Source organism: Erpetoichthys calabaricus, chromosome 10 (assembly GCF_900747795.2).
Source record: "Erpetoichthys calabaricus chromosome 10, fErpCal1.3, whole genome shotgun sequence".
NCBI lineage: Eukaryota > Metazoa > Chordata > Cladistia > Polypteriformes > Polypteridae > Erpetoichthys > Erpetoichthys calabaricus.
Window position 1 is genome coordinate 2,858,579 of NC_041403.2, and position 17,762 is coordinate 2,876,340.

At 39.5% G+C, this 17,762-nt stretch overlaps 2 protein-coding genes across 2 annotated transcripts in view; one reads left to right on the plus strand and one right to left on the minus strand.

Moving 5' to 3' along the window:
• LOC127529379 (uncharacterized) overlaps window positions 1–17,762 on the plus strand; it is a 773,396-nt gene that overhangs the window by 345,352 nt on the left and 410,282 nt on the right. The window lies entirely within an intron of this gene.
• Window positions 1–17,762, minus strand: part of LOC114658707 (interferon-induced protein 44-like) — a 55,538-nt gene that overhangs the window by 32,007 nt on the left and 5,769 nt on the right. The window contains exons 2-4 of the mRNA XM_028810744.2: window positions 8,705–8,762; window positions 2,388–2,460; window positions 121–316 (exon numbers count right to left, since the gene is read on the minus strand). Coding sequence (XP_028666577.1) covers window positions 121–316; window positions 2,388–2,460; window positions 8,705–8,744 — 309 coding nt within the window. The 5' untranslated portion in view covers window positions 8,745–8,762. The remainder of the gene's footprint in view (window positions 1–120; window positions 317–2,387; window positions 2,461–8,704; window positions 8,763–17,762) is intronic.

Consider the following 17,762-nt stretch of genomic DNA (forward strand, 5'->3'; position numbering starts at 1 on the left):
GGTGTCCACAAGCTTTTGGTGACAAAGAATCATATAAATAAACTGAGAGTTTTTTTTTTTTATTTTGGCATTAAGGTTTGCATTGCCCCTCACCCTCCAACACCAAACACCTCCACTTACATGTTTAGTCATACTTCCTCCTGTTTCACGTACTGTGGCCTGGAATACTGGATATCCTTTGAAGACGGAATTAACAGAGTTGAAGAAGCTGCTTTTTCCAGCTTTAATCTGCCCAATAAGCAGGATTCTGGGCTGTTCCACGTCATCAGTCTTTGTTGTGTATTTCTTGATGTCCTCGAAGAGTTCAGTCCTTACTCTGCTCATAACAGATGAGAAACAGTACTATGAATAAAACTTGTTACGTGTACAGCATTTGACTTTTCTATTGTAATGAAATACTTTTATTTTTTCCATTTTACAAAGGTATCAGTTGGCATGAGCAGAGCACTGAGCACATCACCTATTCTCATCTTACGATAAGAAGGGCAGCACTAGCTCTTTTATGCGAGACATGACAATGACAGAAAACCTTTAAGATGGAATTTTTTCTGCTTTCAATTTTGTTTTTAATCTTTGCAGTGGGCTGGCACCCTGCCCAGGGATTTGTTCCTGCCTTGCGCCCTGTGCTGGCCGGGATTGGCTCCAGCAGACCCCCGTGACCCTGTAGTTAGGATATAGTGACAATGGAGGGATGGATGTTTTAATCTTCCACTGCAGGTTTTACTTTTTGAAATAGGAATTGAAAAGAGTGGTTATAATCTGTGAATTAGGATGTTTGGAGACAACTTTCTTCTTACAAATTTGTTCCTAGAGAAGGAACAGATAATTTTACTCATTAGTCAGGTTCACACCTCATGACCTTAGCCCTCAGTTTCCCAGTCACAGACAAATTGAGATTGGCATCGAAATCCTGAGGCTGCAGACAAATCAACGCTCAGTAATTATAAATGGTTCACAGATACTGTGACTTTTTGTAGCATGTTTAAAATTATTGGCACAAAATCTATAGTGTGAGCAAACTGTGTGACAAGTAGTGAGGAAACTGATGAGCAATAGCCAAGAACACAATATGGGAGAGACAGAAACCGGAAAAGACTTAACATGATAATATGACATCAAGAAAAGCCTCTGTGGCATGTGTGGACTGAAGAAGGAGACATTGGGAAAACCATGGCAAGAAGCTGCCCTCGGCTCTGCCTTCATTCTCTTTTCCAAGATTTCTGTTTCATTCTCTTGTTTCTGAACAAATGAGAGCACAGAACATTTATACTGTAAGCTGTTCTTCATTCTCCATTTTGGTAAAGTCACACAAAAAGAAGTCCTGTCTTGTGTGTGTTTTTGTGAGAAAATGGAGATGTAAAATTAGGGTGGTCATTGTTGGGGGATTGATTGTCAAAAAAACAAAACTAGCAAACAACAAGATACAAGAACAGGTTTTCACTGTCACAAGTTGATTACCCCTAAGTACCACTAAAACAAGGTTTTTTATGACAAAATCCAAACCTAAATACCTGAGCTTACGTGTTAGCATCACACTGTATAAAGCATCACGTGATTTCCCTGTCATGTGTTCAGAAACAGCAAGTAGTATGAGCTGTTAGCTGATGTGAAGGGGGAGATTGTTATGTTTGCAAATTTTACTGAGATCTTTAACTTCCTCTCTGTATGTCGTCTCATTCATGAAATAAAGTACAGCTGAGTCCATTTTCTTGCCCTCCTACAAATGTCTCATACCACAGGTGGGCTGTCACCATTGTAACAATGCCTAAGGACACCTTGTCATTTTTTGTATCTTACCTATTAAATCCAGGGCAGTAGTGAACTCCTGAGTCTCCTGTGAATCTTCAGAGAAACACAGAAGTCCCCCACTTGAGTTGTGTACCCTTCTGTTTGTAGCCCTTACTGAACCTTCAGGACAGCCTCAGATTTGGGGATAGTGAAAGTTTCTTGCTTAATGTGCTGGTGAAGCACTGTGTGAACTTATGCTTTGAAAATATGATGTGTAAAGAAAGATATAGAAGTTCTGAATTCAAGGGGTGGATCAGGAATTAAATTCTTTTTTGTGTGGAGTTTCAAAAGAATAAGATGAAAATGGCAAGATTTAAAATGACATCAAATGGCATCAAGATGAATCAGGGTCTCACAGCAGAAATTTCTTAGATAGTAGTTAATATGTAGAGACACCATATGGAAAAGGCTATTCCTAGACACCAGTGTGCAAAACTAAGTAAATTCTTCCGAAACTTTGGAGTGTAAGCACTTGGCATCACTTGAGAGATGTAGCAGCCGCATGTTCAGTGTTCTTTTCTTGACTAATTACAAATGATTTCCTTCCCTTCTAGTCTCCACATCCCATGGTGTTGAACACAAACACTCAACAGACTTACTCTTTAGTGAACTTCAACTCTCTCCATGGTGTATCCAAGAGAGGTGGTGGTTGATTGATCTCTTCTCTTTGTACTGTGAAATAACACATAAGAGTGACATTTTAAGAATTGTCAAGCCTGTGTGTTCTCTTCGACCAGGATCAATAAATGACAACTTTAGAAATGACCACCTGGTGAATGAGAGAGAGTAAAACAGTCACCAATAAACCAATAAAAGGCCCCACAACACTCAATAAAGGAGAATGGAGCTGTAAATGTCTATGGTTAACATACTATATCTTGTTACATATCATGTGTCTTGTTGATGTTATATGAGATACTTCTAGTCCATGGGAAACACAAGATAATTTACAAAAATAAGGTACAATTACCTCCGCACACATTATAAACCATGGAACAAAACATTTTGTAATATGCCATGAGGTACTCAAATTGTGGAATTGCAACATTTGACCGGATTTTCAGTGGTACATGGCATGGAATTTTCATGCTTAAAAAGTCTAATTTGCATAATTTCTATTCCTCCTTTCTTTTCTTATGTACAGCTAAGTTCTGTTCTCAAGACATGTGATGTTTCATTATCTTTTTCTCTTTTTCATGCTTTTTGAATTTTTCCTGCCCAATTTCTTCTACTATAAAGCCTTTGGCAGCACCATATACAGTATGGTCCTCTGTGAAGAAGCTTACATACCTCTAAAAATAACCTCGCTTTGGCAGTGTGACCTATTCACCTTATTCATCACAGACATCCTGCTTTGGGGCTGACCAAGGTAGACTTCCATCATTTACACACCCCATTGCACTTGTGGTTTTACACATTTGTTCTAGTAGTGTCGTCCAGGGCTCACATTCAGGTTTAGTTTCTAGTTTTCTGTTCTCTATTCTACCAAAAAGCATTCCTCACTTGCCACACATCTTCTTCTCTTAGACTTATCTCCTCTTTTTGTCCAAATGATGCTATTCTGATTACTTGTAGCATCAATAGCAGCAAAGGTTCTGATAGTCTCTCAATAGACAACTCTGAACTTTCTTACATTTAGTGTTTGGAAATCCTATCCTCTTCAGAGCAGTTTGTCAGAACAGCCTTGAGGCCAACCTACTAGTTTTCTCTTTGGCCGCTCCAAAACCCAGCCTTGAAGTTCTGCTTCTGCAACCACTTTTCCAATAGTCCTTTCAGCCTCTTGGTGCTTTCAATTAAGTCAGAAGAGCCCACAAAGAGCATTTCCCTAAAGGTCACCTTCTTCAGCCTAACAGCCTACCCATCGACTTAATCCAATTCCTACTGAATTAGCCAAAAGTTGTTCTTCTGATTGTTTACGGCTAAAGAAATGCTTGCACCACTGTCCCAGCAAAAATAAATACAACTAACCAGTAAGTATACTGAGTGAGAATATACCAGCAAAATCAGCTGGATCACATTTGTCAATGCTGGGTTTGATGGTTCCTTATTTTATTTGAACTGTGATGAGATGATGTGTTTAGCACATTGCACTTTGATTTAGGGAGGTGGATTTTTTGCTTGTGATTCAAGTTATACATGAAAGCTTTACTTTTGATTAATGAATTAGAATTTGATCACTCTGATTGTTCTTCTCCAATAAAGTTGTTATATTGACCTACTTTATATTGACTTTGGTTCTTTACCCCTACAGTTTGGTGTCAGGAGTGGCATACAGTTTGTCCAGGTGCTCCTGTCACAGGTGGCCTATCTGCTGTGGAAACATCCAGCTGATAAGGGAAACCTTTGTTTTTCCATGAGATCTCCTTGTAATGCTGGTGAACCTCTAATACCACAATAGTAAGTTCTGGTTTTTATCATCTTTTTCACAGCATTATTATGAGATATGAGAAATGCTTCATTAAAGAGATCACCGGCGTAGTTTATGGAATATAATTATGGTAGCATAGCAATAAAATGTCAAAACAATGGATTAAACTGACAGTAAATAACTGTGTAAAAGGGTTACAGTGCCCACAAGAAGGCAGTTTTAACTGGGACAAGTGGTCCCATTTGGATTCATGGTTAAAGAAAAAATGGGATAAGGAGCAGATCGCTGCCACTTATGCCCAAAATCCCAGGAAACAATCTGCAGAAGACAAAATACTGAATTTACTAATAAAAGTAAAAACTCAGCAACTATAAATGTTAGACTGTGTAACTTTAGAGACGTTCTTATTCAGTCTCAAAATAAGTATAACTCTAAAACTAATAAAACAAAATGACAAAATCAACCAAAGGGGATAAATAAGTGCATTATTTAAAAACATTAAAATTGAAAAGATCACTGTAGAAGAAAATTACAAAAAGCCAGATCATTCTAACTTAGACACTACAGCAAGACATAACAAAAAGAATTTGAAAGGTCAAAAGAGAAACCAGAAAATAAAAAATGCTAGTAAAGCAAAACAAAATAAGCATTTTTTTTAGTAGTACTCCGGTAAAAAGATGATAAAAGAGAATTTAAGAAACCTCAAGGACAGAAGTGGAGAAATTGTTGAAAATGAGAAGGTGTGACGGTACAGGTCATGTTCCATACTCCCACTTCCCTTTTGGGAGCTTCTGCAACCCAACACCATCAGTAATGTAACCGGATGAGCTGGTCTGATGGGGGCAAATCAAACTGAGCAAGGGGATAGTGCAAAAGGTGCAAGTGCTTTTATTAAAAACAATAACCCAAAACAAAATCAAAACAGTGTCCATAGAGAAAGTGCATTGCTCCAAAATGTCCATAAATAAATAAATAATCCATAAAATCAGGTAAAAAAAATCCAAATGTTTAAAACCAGGCTAAAACACGAGAATAACCTGCAGCAGTCTTTGGGGCAACACCAGCCAAACACAACTCCTTCGCAGTCTCTCCAGCTCACCCAAGGCTTGCTCAGCCAAAGAGGCTTCAGCAGTTGCGGTCATCTCGCTATCGACCCAAAGATGTGCTTCAAGTCATCAATATGTTGAAAACAAATAAAATCTGATAGGATTTTTCCAATTACATTAAGAGAAATTAAACATGTCACCTGTAAACTCTTATTAGGAATATTTGAGCATGTATAATAAAATGCATTATTTATTTAATTATCTTTGTTGAACAGTCACTTGGAAAAGGAGAAGTACCTGAGGACTGGAAAGTTGCAAATGTGACTCCAGTCTTCAAAAAGGAAAAGAAAATGGATTTGGTCGTTACAGAACAATAAGTCTTACTTTTGTACCATGCAAAATTATGGAAACTATAAAAAGAAATAAATTAGAAAAGTACCTGTTTGAAAGTAATATACTACAACGAGAAGTCTGAAACTTGAAAGTGCACCTTATGAGAATGTCAACATCCAGACAGTGTTCAGAAGCCATTAAGAAAGCTAACAGACTGTCAGGTTATATAGCGCCTTGATGTGTGAAGTACAAGTCACAGGAGGTTCTGCTCAGGCTTTATAACACACTGGTGAGGCCTCATCTGGAGTCCTGGGTGCAGTTTTAGTCTCCAGGACTACAGGGGGTGAATTATGAGGAAAGTTTAAAAGAACTGAGCCTTTTCAGTTTAAACAAAAGAAGTTTAAGAGGTGACATAATGAAGTGTTTAAAATTGAAAAAGGGGAATTAGTTAATTATCCCAGGAAGCATAAAGCACTTTTTCTTTTCTTTTGTCTGTGCCAATTAAAGATCACATAAATTTCATTCATCAGATTAAAATGTGCCAACTTTGCCTGTCAGTATGACCCATGTAACTACTGTATGTTGGCCCAAGAAAAACTAAACTGAAATTTTACAAAGGCATCCATCTTGGGACAGAGTTATTAAAATTAGGGTGGTCCAGGACCATTTAACCTTTGTAATGGTAAATGAGCATCACAGTGAAACCTATTCATTGGATATGCCAAGTTTGCCGGCCAATTTGACCAATGAACTCACATTAGCCCAGGCAAATCTCAGCTGCAGCATAAAGGAAATCTTGTCACAAAATTATGAAAATAAGAGTGGCAAAATGTTGCACAACCCTCTACTGTACCTGTTAAACATTAAAATTATTTCTAGTCATTAAAAATGGGAATGTGACAAATTTGCCAGTCAGTTTGAGCCAGGTACTCACAATGGTCTGTGCAAAACTCAAGTGAAACTTAACAAAGCCTTCTGCATTTTCTCAAAACTGTGTCAGCTAGGGTAGTCCAATGCAATTTAACCTTTTACAGTACCCATTAAACATCACAATTAATTTCCTTCATTGCCAAGTTTGCCAGTTAGTCTGACCCATGTAACTGCATTGAGACAGCAAAACTCAACTGCACTTTAACAAAGGAATTCACTTTTCTCTGAAAATTAGAGTGGGATAACGGCATACAACCCTGTATAATGCCAGTCAAACATCACGTTGAAACCTGTCTATTAGATATATGAGAATATGACAGATTTGCCGGTCCATTTGACCCGTGTACCCAAAGTTCAGCTGCTTTTAACAAAGGCATCTTTCTGTTCTCAAAACTAGTGTAGGCCAATGCCATTTAATCCTCTGCAGTGCCCATTAAATATCTAATTCCATTCACTATATATGGGAATGTGCCAACTTTGCTTGTCAGTTTGACCCAACTCAGATATAACAAAGGCATCTGTCTTGTCACAAAGAAAATGAGGGCTGCCTAACATCACCTAAGGCTTTACTGTGCCCATTAAACATCAGAGTACATCTCACGCATTAGATATGACAGCATACCAAGTTTCTCATTGAGCTGGGCAAAACTGAACTGCCATTTAACAAAGGCTCCTGTCTTGTTGCAAAACTTTGAAAATTAAGTTGGTCCAACTTGATGTAACTCATTTGTATCTGATCAGGTAGAAAATGTGGAAAACTGATTTATTTTTTATTTTTAAGTAACTGCTTTGCACAAGTTGTGTGAATAAGAAACTGGCTGGAAGCACATAACTTCAGATTCACATGAAATGGTCATGTTCTGCCCATATCTCTTTGGGCTTTACGCTAGTAGAAGTAAATAGAGGGTCCAATGGTGCACCCCCATGCTGGATTAGTGTCACAACCTGGGCTGATTGCCCATAGACGTTCACTAAATGCTGCTAGGGAAAACTCTGGTCCCTGAGACCTCCAGTTAAATTACAAACACACAACACTGAGGCGGCAATTGAACCGATGACCAAAACTTTAGCCCGTATATATGGGCTAACTCCATCTTTCCACCTTTGTGGCATATGCGTAGTAACAAAAATCAATTGTTTCTTCTTCGACAGAGAATGCCTTGTGTGTCCAATGATGTATTTTTGACAGTTTGTTAATGCTTGAGAATTGTAATCATAATTTTCAGAATCAAGTGTAACTTTCAGAAGCACAAGCATATTCTTTAGAAGCAAGCATAACTTTCAGAAGTGCAAGCGTAATTGACATGTGATCTTACTCCATAGGGCTCACCCTTAGTAATAGGGCAAGAACTGCAACCATCTGGGAGAGACTTGGAGTAGAGCTGCTGACCATCCATATCGAGAAGAGTCAATTGATGTGGTTCGGACATCTGATACGGATGCCTCCCTGTGGAGTCGTTTTGGGCACAACCAACTGTGTGGAGACCCTGGGAAAGACCAAAGGCTGACTGGGAATATTATATCTCCAAAATTGCCTATTTACGGTTTGGGGTCCCACAGCATGATTTTGCAGGAATGGCAGGAGAAAGGGACACATGGGCCATAAAGACTGTTGCCCCCGTGACCTGGCTTTGAATAAGCTGTGGAAAATTAATGAATGAATACTTCACCAAATAAAGTTTTCACAAATTTAACTGTTAACTGTTTTACGCATTCACTAAGTGATATTCCATCACATCAGCTCCCTTTCTTTAGTGGTTGCTACTGCTGTGTTGCTTCTCTTTTGGAGGATACACCGATAATCTTCATGCACTTCCGCCAGCACCTCCTTCTGTGCCGGCATAAACTTTGCTCCTTCTGTTTGTCAGACATTTAGTCTGTGGTTGAGCGGCTGTTCAGTGCTTGATTTATAAGGGCTTGTCAATAAAACCTTGAATGTGCATTATTTAGGATCAACCTATTGCATGAGACAACTGAAATCTGGTTATCTGGAATCTGCTGGTGCGAAATCACACTATAGCAAATTGGACTTCATTCTGAGATCCAGGATTATCTAATCTTTCTTTCTGGAACAGTCCCCAGAAATAATCTCTGGTATTCAAAACTGCCTAAAACAACACAGGAGATTCCCAGGAAAAAAATTGTATGAAACATAATAAATTTTTAAAGTTGTTCAACACATAACAGTTTTTGGTGTTCTACACAGCATAAAGCTATCATCATTAATATTTAGGCCTACCTTCTTTCCCCAATATTACTGATTTCCAGTATGAAAACATGTCTTGTTGAACTCAAAGCTGTGGAGAAGAAAAAGAAAGATAATGTTTTAAAACGTTTTTGAGACAAGTCACCAGTGTAGTCACATTTACAAAAGGCATACTATTAGTGTTGTAAACGTAACCATTTCAACATTGGCTGGATTGTTAGAGCTACCTTTTCTCCTGTCATGAATGAAATTGTATTAAGATTTTTTCTGGTTTTCCATGTGATATAAAAATCATTTCAGTGTCACTTCTTGGGTGTTTAATACTCAGAAAAATCAATACTGTAGTTATTTTCTTGTTTTGAGCACTGGTTTAAAACTTAAATTTTATTTGATGTTGTTTCAGACACCATTGTTTTGATGATGGGTGCTGCCATTTTGTCTGTTTCATCATCATGTGACTGGTTGTGGTTGCTAGGGGTGTGGCTTCAAGGATTACAGCATTGAGGGATTGTGTGTGAAGGATTTAAAGGTCACCTCAACAGCTTTATTGTATCTGAGATTTGGGTAAAATACTATAATTATTGAACTTTGGCTCTAGAAATAATCCTGTTTCTTTACTTTAATTTTTGGATTTTGATTTGGTTTTATCCACACTCCTTATTGACTCCCATTTTTTGACTCTTGCTCCACCTTTCCTTTGACTGCTTAATTTAGTCAAAAATGGATGGAGCCAGGGGGAAACTTCAAATAGGGACAAACATTTTAGAGATAAAGCCCCATGATGGCAGTAGTAAAAAAATCTTATCAAGTTATAACACTGCAAGATGCTAAGTATTTCTTTCATATTTCTTTTCTTAAGTCAGGTAGATTGTTGTAACTGGTCTACGTACAAAATACATCAATTAATTGTTGTGAGTTAGCCAGAAAAAACAAAATCTGAGCAAATCTCAACAGTAATGGTGTCATTACAATAGAATTGACTTTAACATACTACTAAATAATTAATAAAGTATCTATCTATCTATCTATCTATCTATCTATCTATCTATCTATCTATCTATCTATCTATCTATCTATCTATCTATCTATCTATCTATCTAAGCTTGAAATAATCTGCCCTTTTCCAATATTTTGGAGTGTTTGTTACCCCAACATTTCACTTATAACCTTAGATCTTCTGATGGTGGTCTGCTTATTGTTCCAAGAGCCAAGTATAAAAGAAACCATTAGGCGGCCATTTGTTGTAGCTGTTCCAAAAGCTGAAATACATTACCGATAGAGACACAGAAGGGTCAAAACTGTGGATCATTTAAAAAAAAAAATCCTAAAAACCCACTTTTTAAATTTGGTCTTTTCGCAGTTACATTTTAGTTCTAAACGTAACTGGCTATTCAGTGTTAGTTCTTTTGGAGGATATCATTATTGGCAGACTATACAAGGAGACAGCTTTTAAAAATTGTGATGATTCTTTGGCTCATGATGATGACTAGCTTATAGACTGATTTAAATTTTCTAGAAACATCCTTTTTGGAGTTGTGTGCTGAATCAGAGCCTACATTGCAGAAACCATCACACAGAAATCATGAGATCCCTGTTCCTTTATAGGATATTTGGTTAAGGGTGCTTTTCAGCATAAAATGGCTGACCTGTTGTCCCTAAGCCATGTAATGCCATCTGTATGATGTAAAGGACAGCACACATAGATGGGTGTCGCGGCTGGGAGGTGATAAGGAACAATACCCAGCAGGGAGACCAGTATAATGCAAGAACAGAGGGAAACAACATATCAGGAATACATGCTCCACCAATATGCTAGGTGGCAGCATCCCTGGGAGATGCTACCTTATTGGACACCCACAAGTCATGCTGGGAACTGGAGTCTGATAGGGTAGTCTTGTTGGGTTTCATGGGACCACCATGGGGTGCTGCAGAGATACATGATCCCTACATTGTGGAACTTCTGTTTGACCCAGAAGTGCTTCCAATAGATAGATAGATAGATAGATATATACTTTATTAATCCCAAGGGGAAATTCACATACTCCAGCAGCAGCATACTGATAAAGACAATATTACATTAAAGAGTGATAACAATGCAGGTATAACAGACAATAACTTTATATAATGTTAACGCCCCCCCCCCCCGGTGGAATTGAAGAGTCGCATAGTGTGGGGGAGGAACGATCTCCTCAGTCTGTCACTGAAGCTGCTCTTCTGTCTGGAGATGATCCTGTTCAGTGGATGCAGTGGATTCTCCATGATTGACAGGAGTCTGCTCAGCGCCCGTCGCTCTGCCACAGATGTCAGACTGTCCAGCTCCATGCCTACAATAGAGCCTGCCTTCCTCACCAGTTTGTCCAGGCGTGAGCTGTCCCTCTTCTTTATGCTGCCTCACCAGTACACCACCACATAGAAGAGGGCACTCGCCACAACCGTCTGATAGAACATCTGCAGCATCTTATTGCAGATGTTGAAGGACACAAGTCTTCTATGGAAGTATAGTCGGCTCTGTCCTCCCTTGCACAGAGCATCAGTATTGGCAGTCCAGTCCAGTTTATCATCCAGCTGCACTCCCAGGTATTTATAGGTCTGCACCCTCTGCACACAGTCACCTCTGATGATCACGGGGTCCATGAGGGGTCTTGGCCTCCTAAAATCCACCACCAGCTCCTTGGTTTTGCTGGTGTTCAGGTGTAGGTGGTTTGAGTCGCACCCTTTAACAAAGTCCTTGATTAGGCTCCTATACTCCTCCTTCTGCCCACTCCTGATGCAGCCCATGATAGCAGTGTCGTCAGCAATCTTTTGCACGTGGCAGGACTCTGAGTTGTATTAGAAGTCTGATGTATATAGGCTGAACAGGACCGGAGAAAGTACAGTCCCCTGCGGCGCTCCTGTGCTGCTGACCACAATGTCAGATCTGCAGTTACCGAGACGCACATACTGACGTCTGTCTGTAAGATAGTCCACGATACATGCCACCAGGTCAATATATTATGTCAATATAGAGTAGTGATTCTTCACCTTTTATGAGTATCAAACCCCTTTAAGAATTTAATGAAAACTAGGACCCCCTTCCCCAGAAATATTCACATAAACACAAGTTTGCGTGCAACATCACTTCCGGTTTGATCCCTTAAAGCCGCCATCTTTGCAAACCCTCACCAGTTCTGTTTTGGACTCAGTATTGTGAACATCTCTGTGCTATTCAAAACCCTTTAACAGCCCGAAATATTATACAGGTGGCTGCCCCAAACCTTTTTAGGTGTGTCGAGTCTTCATTTTCACATGACAGATTCAGTAGATGGATAGAAGCCAGAGATCTTTTACTCCATTATAGTTCAAACGGGGGGTGGGGGGGGGGGTGGTTTTGGGGGGCTTGGTCTCTATGGCATTGGGAGGAAAAAATGGGTGATTGGATTGTTTTTGAGGGTGGAGCAACCATGTTTCAGTGGTGCCCTGATTGCTGAAAGTTGTGGGACTTTAAGAAGTCCCAAAGGGGAGAAATGTATGAAGGTTTTTACAATCTATTACAAGTATATTTATTACAAATATATATATATATATATATATATATATATATATATATATATATATATATATATATATATATATATATATATATATATATACTGAATATATATATATATATATATATATATTTGCAGTTGGAGATCCACGAAGGGAGAAAAAATGAATCACGTATCATAAAATAGTTTTATTCCTGAGCTTTCAACCCCTATCAGGGGTCTTCATCAGAGGATAATGTTTAGACTTACAAGAATCAAAGGCAATATATAGCAACACATTCAGTATGGGGGGGGAATGGGTGGCTGGGTGGCGGTGACTAAGTCAGTATGATCAAGGGGGGGGGGGGGTTGTATAGTTTAATTATTGTGTATAAGTCCTTCTTAAGTTGGCATATGCTGGGTTTATGTCCAAGTGTCTGTTGATGGCGTTTTCATCTGATAGCCAAGACTCGGCCAACTCTCTGGCACTTTTTGTACTGGCCTTAAATTTTACTTTTACGTTGTCCCAGTTGAATGTGTGTCCTGTCGATTTAGTATGTGCATATATCAAGGATAGTGCGTCCTTTCTTCTGACGGCGTTGCGATGTTCCTGTACACGTGTTGAGATTTTTTTTTGACGTTTGTCCTATGTATACAGCTTAGCAAGAATTGCATGGAATACTATAAACTGCGTTTCGTGTTTCGGCTGTCGATTTCTTGTTTTTAGCATTAAACAGGACCATGCGCAGATTGTTCGTGGGTTTATGTGCTATTTTGATGCCCCACTTGGTCAGGTTGCGTGCCGTGCCTTCTGACACATTATGGTGATACGGGAGTGAATGCCAGGTGGGGTGGGGGTTCTGATTTACGTCGCTTGTATGCTGATTCCTTTGGCGTCTGCTGTGTAGACTCCGATTAATGAATGATTTTGAGTATCCGTTCGAAGTGAAAAGTTGAAACAGATAGCGTCTCTCATTAATTTTTGTTTCCTTGGTATTACAATGTGTGTGGACTCGTTTAAATAGGGTTTTCACGCAGCTCCGTTTATGAGATACCGGGTGGTTGCTGGCGTAATGTAGGATCTTGTCTGCGTAGCATTGTTTACAGTAAACACTTGTGGTCAGGGTGGCGTCACTATTTCTTTTGATTTAAATGTCCAGGAAGTTGATGTGTCGATTAACTTCTTTGTCCATTGTGAACTGGATTGCAGGGAATACTGTGTTAATATGATTGTAGAATTCATTCAGCTGGTTCTTTCTTAATATGACGAATGTGTCGTCTACATAGTGTATCCAAATTTTGGGTGTAATCTGGGATAAAGCTATGTTTTCAAATCGTTGCATTACCAGTTCAGCTAGGAGTCCAGATAACGGTGATCCCATTGGCATGCCTTCTTTCTGTGTGTAATACTTGCCGTTGAAATGAAAGTGTGTTTTTTGACAAAGTGATATTAGGTGCATTATGTCTTTGATGGACAGTTTGGTTCCTGGCTCTATGGTGGGGTCACTATCCAGTTTCATTAATAGTGTTTCTGTGGCCAGTTGGATCGGGATCATGGTGTATAGCGATATAACATCAAACGAGACCATGATCTCGTCCTCGGCGATGGATACGTCATTCAAGCGCTGTAATGCCGACTCCGCGCTGTTGACGGATTAATTCCGAGTCGTCCGTTAAATGTTTAAGTACTTGGAAAAGTCTTTTTGACAAGTTGTATGATGGTCCGCCTATTAGGCTAACCACTGGTCTGTATTTTAGTGGTGTTTTGTGTATTTTTGGGAGTCCATAAAATTCCGGGCAGTTAGCATCATTGGATTTCATTTTGTCAGCTGGTGTAATAATAATGCTGTTGTCATTCCGTAAAGATCTTAGAGCTTTCTGTTCACTTGCCAGAATACGGCTCTCCACTACAGAACACAAGAAATCGACAGCCGAAACACGAAACGCAGTTTATAGTACAGTGATCCCTCGCTATATCGCGCTTCGCCTTTCGCGGCTTCACTCTATCGCGGATTTTATATGTAAGCATATTTAAATATATATCGCGGATTTTTTGCTGGTTCGCGGATTTCTGAGGACAATGGGTCTTTTAATTTCTGGTTCATGCTTCCTCAGTTGGTTTGCCCAGTTGATTTCATACAAGGGACGCTATTGGCAGATGGCTGAGAAGCTACCCAGCTTACTTTTCTTTCTCTCTCTCTTGCGCTGACTATCTGTGATCCTGACGTAGGGGGTGTGAGCAGGGGGGCTGTTCGCACACCTAGACGATACGGACGCTCATCTAAAAATGCTGAAAGATTATCTTCACGTTGCTACCTTCTGTGTGCAGCTTTTAAGTATGCTGCACGGTGCTTCGCATACTTAAAAGCTCAAAGGGCACGTATTGATTTTTGACTTCGTTTCTCTCTCTCTCTCTCTCTCTGCTCCTGACGGAGGGGGTGTGAGCTGCCGCCTTCAACAGCTTTGTGCCGCGGTGCTTCGCATACTTAAAAGCAGCCCTATTGATTTGTTTGCTTTACTCTCTGTTACCTTTGAAGAGGAAGATATGTTTGCATTCTTTTAATTGTGAGACAGAACTGTCATCTCTGTCTTGTCATGGAGCACAGTTTAAACTTTTGAAAAAGAGACAAATGTTTGTTTGCAGTGTTTGAATAACGTTCCTGTCTCTCTACAACCTCCTGTGTTTCTGCGCAAATCTGTGACCCAAGCATGACATTCTAAAAATAACCATATAAACATATGGTTTCTACTTCGCGGATTTTCTTATTTCGCGGGTGGCTCTGGAACGCAACCCCCGCGATGGAGGAGGGATTACTGTATTCCATGCAATTCTTGCTCAGCTGTATACATAGGACAAACGTCAAAAAAAATCTCAACACGTGTACAGGAACATCGCAACGCCGTCAGAAAAAAGGACGCACTATCCTTGATATATGCACATACTAAATCGACAGGACACACATTCAACTGGGACAACGTAAAAGTAAAATTTAAGGCCAGTACAAAAAGCGCCAGAGAGTTGGCCGAGTCTTGGCTATCAGATGAAAACACCATCAACAGACACTTGGACATAAACCCAGCATATGCCAAATTCAGAAGGACATATAAACAATGATTAAACTATACAACCCCCCCCCCCCCCCTTGATCATACTGACTTACTGTGCATTTACGGGGTGATTTCTCAGGCTTAAAAGCTCGCCTTTAATTAAAAAGGTAAATGCTAACTGTTTTCATTCTGAAGGGCACAAACCACGTTAGATTTCAGCCGCATGTAATCTCCTCAGAATCACACACCTTATTGCTTACCATATCACTCACCTTTAAGGGAAAATTAACATACATGTGCAATGATAAGTAAAAATGAGAATCCTCCAAATTAAATTGCTTCATGTCATTTTAAACAGCTAGAGCATCCTTCTGTTGGTTTCTATACAACATGGATGTTTCTTACTCCTCATAGCTACAGAACTGTGGTTTCAAACCAAAGCTTGCTCATTGTCTATGTAGACCAGGACTGCCCCAACAAGTGGCTCAGGCTTTTCATTTAGCCATGACTGTTTTTTTTTTTTTTCAATACTATGCATAAAAACCTGCCTACACTGCAATAATCATGGAGAATCCACTGCATCCACTGAACCGGATCATCTCCAGACAGAGGAGCAGCTTCAGCAACAGACTGATGACACCTTCCTGCTCCACTGACAGACTGAGGAGACCCCACACTATGCGACTCTTCCACGTAAACGTTAACATTATACAAAGTTATTGTCTGTCTGTATACCTGCATTGTTATCACTCTTTAACTTAATATTGTTTTTTATCAGTATGCTGCTGCTGGAGTAAGTGAATTTCCCCTTGGGGATTAATAAAATATCTATCTATCTATCTATCTATCTATCTATCTATCTATCTATCTATCTATCTATCTATCTATCTATCTATCTATCTATCTATCTATCTATCTATCTTGTTTTTGTAATAATTCTTGTGGCAGCATTTTGAATGAGCTGAAAGCTGCCTATAGCACCATTTGAGCAGCAAGTGAGTATCACATTGCAGTAGTCATCCTTACTAGAAAATAATGCATGAAGTAATTTCTCAGTATCCTCAATAATTAGGAAATGTTATAATTGTTTGACATTTTAAGATGGAAAAAACATGGTTTGGATATTTTTGTTATGTGTTTTATTTAAAGAACATGCTATTGTCCTTTCGCTGATTCAGTAAAATTAATGTTGATTCCAATTTAGTTAAAAAGTGACAGAATCTTGCTATGGTCTCATCATTCCCACAATAAATAGCATTGGTGATTGTTCTGTATTCAGAGACAAGTTGTACTCATACATCCACTCCTTTATCTCACTGATAGAACTAATTAAGGACAACATCAGGGAAATGTCAAGGACATTAGGTTTAAGAGTGAATTGGAACAGAATCAGTGCCTGTATTTATCAAGAGTAGGAAAACAGTCCTAAGTTGCTGAAAATTTTCAAGCTAATTTTGAGCTACTCTTAAGGAGGAGTAAAAGCAATTAATAAATTTTCCTAATTTAGGAGAGTACTGCTAACTTCACCAGAATTTAGGAGAGCCGACAAGGAGCTGCCAGAACATGGTGTTCAGGTAGAGATTGTCACACACATTCTGGGAAATGCTGAACAACAAAGAATAAAGATCTTGTAAAAAGATATTGATTTGACAGAAACAGAATAATATTCATAAGAAAAATTGTACATCATGTGATCACTCAATCTATCCAAAAAAGCAGTGCACTGTTAGGCAAATTAAAGTGTTGGTAATATGATTTTTGGTAATGAAAAAAATTGTGGTGCAACCAATCAACCAGCCAACCATTTTCTCTTATATAGATACAATATATAGTAACCACTAGGGGGCGCCACTGAGCCCAAAACCACCAAAATAGCAATATCCAACACACTTCCAAGATCAAATAAAGAATTTTTATTTGACAAATTGCCTTCCTGCATACAATCACCAGCAAAATACACCATACACAATCCTCCTTCCTGCTCCAAAAGAGCATTCCCCACTGCCTCCTAACTCTGACTCAATTTAGGTGAGGCAACAGCCTTTCTTTTAAAGTTGACCAGAGAACCAGTTCTGGTCTCCTGCTGAAGTCATCTGGAGCACTTGTGGGTCATTCAGAAACCAAGGCAGTCCTCCCCTAGCAACGCCCCCTGGCAGTCCTCAAAGACCCAGATAGGGCTGCATCCCCAGACTCCAGCTCCAATGCCACTCTGCAGGTGTTCTGATCAGGTTTATCTCTGAAGAAAACTGACACCTACTGTACGGTTAAATGAACTGCTCCCGATGGGCCCTTTCACCCAATCCTTCTGTTATGGCTGCATGGCCAGGTATGAATCCTTCCTTTATCCTGGCCGGGATGCCTATTCTTTCTTCCTGACACCTACTATGTATATATATTGTGAGGGACAGCCCACGTCCTTACCCAGCCGAGATGCCCTCAGAATGGAAGAACCGGGTGAGAGAGCATGCACAGGGCATTATCTCCACTGGAGCACTAGATAGCAGCCATCTTGGGTTGCAGTGGTGCCTCAGATTACC